This window comes from Falco cherrug, chromosome 11 (assembly GCF_023634085.1).
Source record: "Falco cherrug isolate bFalChe1 chromosome 11, bFalChe1.pri, whole genome shotgun sequence".
Taxonomy (NCBI): Eukaryota; Metazoa; Chordata; class Aves; order Falconiformes; family Falconidae; genus Falco; species Falco cherrug.
The window spans coordinates 10,502,729-10,511,245 of NC_073707.1; the positions used below are offsets into that span (position 1 = coordinate 10,502,729).

Genomic DNA, 8,517 nt, shown 5'->3' on the forward strand with positions numbered 1-8,517 from the left:
GTTCGGAGGAGTCTTCCTTGCCCACTTACACAATTTCCCTTGTGACCTACATCTGCTTTCAGGGAGCCCACAGCTGCTGCTTAATCTGCTGTTGTCACCTTTGGGGCCACAAGCTAGGGAGACATGAAGTAATGGGACAAATCCCAAGGGAGTCAGCGCCTGATTCCCATCAGCTGGCTCACATAGATGGGACTGTGACTGCTGCAGCCAACAGACAGCAAAAGCCATCAAAATGACTATGAAATACCACTGGGACATGTTCTTAAACCTGTTTCTAAAGTCCTGATGCTGATGGTGTGCTCACTGTCACGCCGGTGTGTCTCACCTGTGTCTGGTTGGCAGCGACTGTCATTGCTTGGGCTTTCCAACGATGCCGATGAGAAGTGTTGGACACTCGACTGCTTTGCAGAGGATAAGCAGGGCCGTATCATCTGTCACCTTTGTTGTAAAGACTCCAAAGAGAAGCATGCTGGGTCCCCTCGTCCTGGGCTCACTGTCAGGGGGTGCGTGAGCACTGAGGTGCCCCCTCGGAAAGGCCACCAGCCCCCACACTGCCACCCGCCTGGGGCATGCTCTGCAATGCCGCTGGAGACGTCTCAGGCTGCTGTGCTCCCTGGGGGACATTTTGCTGCCAGAAGAATAATTTTCAGCCATTATGGGTTTTATTTCAGAAATTGTTTTGTTTTCCCAATGACTGAAAACATTAAATTTTAATGGCTGGTTTGTGTGAGGAGGGTGGGGGGAGCGCAGGCTGAGCGGAAAAAGTGATGGTGAAGCGCTGAGCTGATGGGAGCGGAACAACAGAGGGCACCAGAGACTCGACCGTTCCGAAAAATAGGTGATAAATGAAGCACTTTGGGGAACAAGAGTTCATTGCTGTGTTTTCAGTGCTCCTGAGCTGTCAACGCAGGCTCCCAGGCAGCTGTGCCCCACTCCGAGCAGCACCCAGCACCCGCGGCGCCAACAGACCTCCTCCCCTGCCAGCATGCCCGCAGCTACACCGCAGCCTTTCTGAGGACTAACCCCACCTGACGGCCCCACAGGACTCAGGTAATGTCTTTTCGTTCTTCCCACCCCGGTGCGTGGCAGTGTGCTCTGCCCAGGGCTTCAGGGTGTGCTTTCTCACCTCCTAGCTGAAGCGTTAGCTAGGGCTGCCTCCCTTTTAGCCTACGGGTCAATCCTCAGCCCTACGCGGATGCCTCCCTTTCCTCCTGCTTGTACAGCTGCTATACCTCACCGTTTTGCAGCCACGTGTCAGCCAGGGGAGGTCTTCATCCCTCGCTGTTGTTTCACACCAGTGCTTCTTACCGCACTGAGCGTGAGCGTGCAGACACCTGGCTCCAGGCACGCGGTGGCGTGGGACCTTGGGAACCTCCGCTGGCTCCCTGCTTACATGGGGGATTCAACGGGGCTGTGGTGCTCAGCTGCTCCTCCGGGCAGTGCTATGCATGCAGAGTGGCTTCCTCACCGCAGAAGGATCCTAGCAGGCTGGCAGGGAACAGGGAACGGCTGCAGGGTAGGTGGTACCACAGTGCATGAGGCTAAAAGCCCAAGAGAGCCAGGAGACCAGCTGCATGTTAGCTCCTCCATAAACTCCACCCTAAAACTGGCTCAGTTCTGCAATGCCATGCCAGTGCTGGTGCTCGGGCAGGTGCTGTGGTTTCCTCCGTGGCTGTTAGAAACATCTCCCAGTCTCAGAGCTAAAAACAGTTCACTTAGTTCATGCAATCGGATATTTTCTCTACAGTTTAGATGTTGATGCTTAGAAGTTGCTGACTTATAAGGCAATGTATTTATAAAAGGTTGTAGGAATCTGGGTGTTTTCCTTTCCTGCCTCACTGTAAACATTTCCTTTATAAGCTGCAGACTAAGCTTGATCTACCCTCCGCAGCCTCCTTGCTGGTAGCAGATGCCCTGAAATATTTAAAGGAATACCAGGAGATAGCCTAAGACCTTAGGTTTGTGTTTTCTGCTCTAGCAACATTTTGGCTTCCTGTCTTCGAAGGCAGAGATCAGAGACATGCTCACTTTCCCTTCTCTCTTTGGAAACCTGTTATCAGCTAGGGCTGGTGGTACCCACGCTGAGCTATTCCTCCCCAGCATCCTGCAGAAAGAGAAGCGGGTTTGTGCTTGGGGGCAGCCTGCCCACAGCGGGCACCCAACCACCAGCCTGCAGCAGTGTTCCCACCACCCCCAGGAGTGGAGCCACCTACCACACCTGGAAGGGCTCAAGCCCTGTGGAGCTTCACAGGCCTGGCAAGACCCACAGCTAACCCAAGGGGTGGCTTCAGCAGCAAAGCAAGGACCTTGGAGAGCAAAGAGGGAACACTGCCCAGCTACCCTAAAGCCAGTGGCTCTCTGATAACCACAACAGCAGCAAAGATGAGAGACCACAGAAACCATCATTCTGCTTTGCAGACCCTTTGCTATCACCCAGACTGTGCAAACCAGGGCTAGATGCAGGGCAAGGCAGGTTTAACCCTGTAATAGCTGCAAGACAGTGTTGCCTCTGTGGTTTTGTGTTAGCTGGTGGTGAGTGACAGCGTAACTTTGATGGCTGAGGGACGGATGGTGCTGATGAACCACTGAGCCCCAACCCTGGGGGCTGCCTACGTATGCGACGCAGGGGAGTGAGGTGCCACAGAGCCGGGAGAGCAGGGCACTGCAGAGGATGCAGCCCAGAGGACCCGTCCCCCAGCTCAGTCTCATGCCTGCACCCTTTCCTTGCAGAGACAGCCCAACATGGGGAACTGCACCGAAGACAATGACACGCTGCAGAACAGCATTGCGCTATTTCAATTTATCGTCTACATCCCAGTGCTCTCTTTGGGGATCCCACTGAACATAATTGCTTTCCAGGTCTTCTGCTGCAAACTCAAGAGGTGGACCGAGACCCGGGTGTACATGATCAATCTCATGGTGGCGGACATTTTCCTGCTCTTCGTCCTGCCTTTCTTGATATATTTTACCAAGTATGACCATCCCATAGACAAGCTGTGTTCCATCATACAGAACATCTATTTTATAAACATGCCTATGAGCATCCTTATCATCACCCTGATTGCGATTGATCGATACATTGCGATCAAGTTCCCTCTAAAAGCAAAGATTCTTCGATCCCCGCTGAAATCGGCTTCTATCTGTGGGTGTTTTTGGATAATGCTGATAATTTATTCCTACGTGCGTACAAAATTTCATGAAAGAAAGGAACAATTCTGCCTTCGGAAACAATCTATTCAACCCAGTTATTTGTCATTATTCTACACTATCTTTGGATATTTTATTCCCTTAGGGATTGTGATTTTTTGCTCAGTACAAGTCATCAAATGTCTCAAAAAGAAGATGGCCACCAGCTGTCATGAGACCACCTTAATCCAGAAAGCAATCCACATTGTTTCTGTGAATTTGTGTGTTTTCATCGTATGCTTTTCACCTTTCTACATCGCACTGCTCTTGCGGTTTGCAGTTGATGTTGCTGGAGCTTGTTCTCTGGTCTTGAAAGTTAGAGCCTATATTCAGATCAGTGCATGCTTAGCAAATTTTAACTGCTGTTTGGATGCATTTTGCTATTACTTTGCAGCCAAGGAATTTCCAGAATTTCCTTCTCTGTTCCCCACTTGTATATCATCAATGAGGTCCAAGATGAACCAAAGCCAAGAGTCACAGCCACCCACAGATCAAGTCACGACATAAACAAGGTGTACTGCACTATAGGTGTTAAGAGCTACAGTGCTGCTGAAGCTTCAAGGCAGAGGGAATGGGACCACCTACAGTATTTGCCATCATTGTAGGTAGAGGCATGTCTGCAAGAAAGGGACAACACCCTCCAAGGGTTCTGATATTAACTTGAATTCTGTCCTCAGTGACTTGACTGCAGTTCTGACTAAACTCAGCTAAACATAGGAAACCGAGTACCCTTACAGCAATACGCAAATCCACTTCTAGTACCATAATATATATACATATGGTCACTTAAAAACAAGAAAAAGCCCCTGTACTACAAGCCAAACCTAACAGATCCGAGCTGCTCACATCAAAGAATTTTTTTCCATTTAAAAATCTAAAAAACCTACATAATTTTGAAGCTTGCAGCTATTGCTGTGTATGGAGTAAACTGCAGGAGTCACAGTGGCCTGAGACTATTGCCCCATTCCTGCCTTATAACACTTGATTTAGCTTGTGGCAATGCCCTGGCATCTGCAAGGCTAAAATCCTTGTGGGTATAAATAAAGCCATTACTGCATGGGAACACTGAGCTACGCAAAGCGTTGTGGACTACAGAACAGACCCTTAGCATTGTGCGTATCAAGCGTAAAGCTGTGAAGACCTGATCTCACCCAAGTGTCTACCATAAGCCCTGGTGACAGGTTTGTTGTACTTCCATGTGATCAAATCTTCAACGAGTGTCCTGTCCAGTGAGAGGTCGCATCTGCCCAAGTTGTCACTGCCTCACACTGCAAGTGTGTTGATGGTCAGAAAACAGCAGTGAGCAACACGAAGCTGATGCAGCCCTGATCCCTCCCTCACCATCCATGAAGAGTTTTCAGGGGAGGTTTGGTGACAGCAGGGTGTGCAAGGCCCTTCTGCAGATACAGAGCAAACCCATGGCTGAGGGCTTCTCGACATTGTCCTGGGTGATGAAGCACTGCTTTGGATTTGGGGTTTTTTTTTTCCTCTTTCAGCTGCTTGGACAGTGCACAGTGAGGGTTCAACAGCAATTCTGCATCTCATTTTGAGACATTTAACTCTTTCTATGCATTATGCAGAGAGCCTTGATCTGTTCTAGCTGGATCCCAGACCAGGCATCAGTTTTAATGTCTAGCTTTCCGGGTACCACATTCCTCTATAATACCAGTGCTTGTTGCCTGTGCAACATGTATCCTCTCACCTCACAGGGAAGTGAAAAGAGAGCAGCTCAAAACAGTTAAGCCACAAAGGGAGGTCTTGGGGCATCGGAAGGAAGCAACCCATAGAGAAACCTGAGCTGAGAGGGCAGACCATGCCAGAGTGTGACTACTTTACATTTATCTGCATAGAAATTTAATCTAACATTTTACCACATAGTAACTTAAAGTCAGCATGAGAAATGTTACAGGGTTTTAGAAACGCATGTGATAACTGTATCTCAGCTGGCTACATGGTCCTTGACTTTCAGTGTCTTCTGACTTGCAAACCTCTAAAAAAATTCCTCCAGGGAATGCAAACCCATACTCTATTCGTTTAAACCTAGAGACAATTAACTTTCTTAGTGACAACTTACAAATAGTTCCCCTACTAGTGGCCTATCTGTCACCTTCTAGTGCTTGCAGACCCCATGCTGAAACCACTGCCTGGACGTTGGCTACACAACATAGCAAACAGCCATTCCCATCATGGGAAGTACTCCCCATCCAAATGTTAGATCTACCTGCCCTGTGTCAATACTTTGGCAGAGCTCGCAGCATGATGGAAGCTGCTGTGAGCAACTGTGGCCTAAAAATGGAGGAAACTACTCAGGTCATTCAGTTGATCATTTATGTCCCAATTTTCTTCTTCAATGTATTATTTAATGCTTTGGCTTTACTGGTATTTCACTGCAAGCAGAGCAAAAGGGCCATGTATGTATGTGACCAACTTAATCATTGCACACTGTTTGGCTCTCATTCTGCTCTTTAAGGTCTCTTTTCAAAGACGGGAAAAGATACATGAGACAAATAGTGCCTGATCTTAAAAACTATCTGTTGCCTAAGGAGATGCGTGAGTGTGGTCACCCTTGTAGCTGTCAACAAATACACTGCAATGAACCACCCTTGGAGAGCAAGAGGCTTAGGGTCCCCATGAGCCCGTTCTTCTCTATGGTGTGTCATTGACCTTCACGACAGGCATTGCTTACGTGGCCAGGCGAGCAGTGTTCAGCAAGGAAAAAGACTTCTGTTTCCAGAAACAGCAGCAAAGGCCTTCAAAAACACTTTTGGCTCTGGGATCTCCTTCTGGGATTTGGCATCTCATTGGTTATAATGTCTGTCCAAACAGATAATTATAAAAATTTTTATTATTCTGAAAAAAGAGGAATGTCGATTCATATCAACCTGTTATCCTACTGTTAATCCAGAAAGCAAACAACTTACTTTTTTTTGCAAGCCCAGTCATGTTCGTGTTTTCACCCTCTGAATATGGGGCACCTTGTTCAGTTTACAATGGGCTTCAATTAGGTTGTCTGCTCTGAAATACAAAGCAGCAAAGCTTTTGTGCATGTGGCCTCATGTATAGTCCTCATAGTACAGTAAATACTAATTGCTGTTGCGATGTCCTTTGCTACCGTTTTGCAACCAAAAAATTTCAGGACATTTTCTTCTTACCCAAGCCTATCGTTTTTAAATCAAGGAAGGATCACAGACAAGGCACTCTATTAAACTACACAGCTGCTGCGTTTTCAGCCCAGCCAGCAGCTAAGCACCACACAGCTGCTCACTTACTCCCTGTCAGTGACAAAACCAGTACAACAGCTGTGCTAAATAATTTATAGTTGGTATTCCTATACGTAGCCAAGCTTACTGCATACAGAGCTGTATAAAATGAATGTGGTTTTTTTCTTGTAGGAAGCTGAAGTCTCCTACTGTTCATGTTCTAAATTTCAAAAATAAAGTGTTCCTTTTTCTTATTGTAAAGTGGAAATTTGTTGACTTCATAATCCCTGTCATCATTAAGTAATATTTTTTGTTGTTTGTACTGAATGCTATGAAAACAAGAAAGGAAACATTATTTTGCAAATGAAAATAAAGCTATCTCATAGTAATATATCTATAAATAAATATTCATTTTTTACCATTATACATCACAGTCCTCTATTATTAACATTAAACCTATACTGGAGATTGTGAGAGGACACTTAGCTACCATGGTATAAGATCTGCCTTACAACAGGATATTTATAGTGCAACCCAAAGATGAGCAAGGCACTTTCTGTTTACCTGAAGACGTATGTACTACTTTGGACAAAATTGTTGTCTGGTTTATGTGTCAAGTTACAATGATGTTTATGATGGGTTTATGATACTCTTCTTCAGTCTGAACAAAACCTCAGCTCCCTGAGTCCTCCTAGTAAATGGAACAGATAAGTCATCAGTACTTGGGCCCAACAAACCACCAGCCATCAAACAACACTGGAATAGAAATCCATGAGGACAGTGACATAGTTATCCACAAATCTTTCCCATTTCTTAGCACAAGAGTCTGGCTGATGACAGTGGGGAGCACCAGCTGCAGTCCATCAGCAGCTCCAGCAAGCAGGGCTGCACCACTGGATTCTGGTACCATTTCAGCAAGATATAATCTCTCTGTCCCTTAAAAGAAAAAGATGCTAACAGTGGCTTAAGCTTTAAATGAGCAAATGGATGCTGCGGTCAAAATTTAGGCTTGAAAGAAACAAAACCAGAAACATTAAAAAAACCCAACTAAACACCACCAAATCAAAATAAGACAAAACAAAACACAACCACAGGGAAAAGCCTACAAGTAATCCAGAATCTTGCTTCTAACTGAGCAGCCATCTGATTTAACATTTTTGGCCCTTCTAAACAGGGAAGGCAGGTGGCATTTCACAGTTTGGCTGCATTTGGGCAGGCCTGAAGTCTGAGTTCTCACCAGAGGTTTGGGCTCCAGCAGCACTCCTCTTCTGGGGCTGAAGGACACATACCAAGTTCTGCATTTTGGTGAGCCGGGTGCTGCTTTCAGGTTTTGGAGGTATCTCTGTGTTTTCAGTTTCCCAGTGCAGTGCCGTGTCCCAGTCGTGAGCTTTGCCCAGCAGTCTCCAGTGTACTGGCTTTGCCATGCCCTGCCCAGTATGTTTGCAAGAGACACATGGCCAAGCCCTTCAGTGCTGATGCTGCGGCAGTACCGAGCGGGCTGTTGTGCAGAGCGCCCTGTGAGTGCCTTGCCTGCGGTGGCTGGGTTTCTGAGTGGTGCTAAGCAAGGGGAAAGGGGAAGCAGTCTCAACACCCTGGCTTGGTCACTGTGAGGTTGATGCAGTTATTAGCACGACACTGCCATTTCAGCAGCTTTCCATGCTAAAAGAATACTGATACATTCTTCTCCTAAGCCTGTGGTTCTGTTTCAGCCAAGACCTGCTGTTGCAGCATCACGTCTCCCTGTGAGAAAGCCAGGAAAAAACCCACACAGGGCAGAGAAACTGCAGAATCCAAATGCCGCAGGGTAGCACAGCATCCCATGTCCCCCTTGCACACGTGGAGCAGGTACCAGTACCTGTCTCACCTTGCCAGAGGCCCTGTCCCATCGTGTTGTGCCAGTGGCTGTAGCCTGCAGGGCACAGCCTCTGGGAGGCAGAAGAGACCAAGACCTTCGCTGGCAGGGAAAGGAGGCAGGAGCCCATCAAACCGGAGCTGTCCTGTCTGTTAGCAATCTGTAATCTGTACCAGGAGCACGGGAAAACCTCATGAGAAGAGCTTTCTTTGCCTGGGACACAACCTCAAGCAGGACATCATGCAGTGCTTACAAGGGAAAGAAATATGATTGTGCAGA

The 8,517-nt window shown here is 47.2% G+C and overlaps 1 protein-coding gene across 1 annotated transcript; it reads left to right on the plus strand.

The window, feature by feature from the left end:
• Positions 1–326: 326 nt before the first annotated feature.
• Positions 327–6,810, plus strand: LOC102054801 (G-protein coupled receptor 35-like). The gene is made up of 2 exons (XM_014281908.3): positions 327–1,050; positions 2,731–6,810. Exon 2 carries the CDS (start codon positions 2,743–2,745, stop codon positions 3,691–3,693), a length of 951 nt encoding a protein of 316 aa, XP_014137383.1. The 5' UTR covers positions 327–1,050; positions 2,731–2,742; the 3' UTR covers positions 3,694–6,810.
• Positions 6,811–8,517: the final 1,707 nt, after the last annotated feature.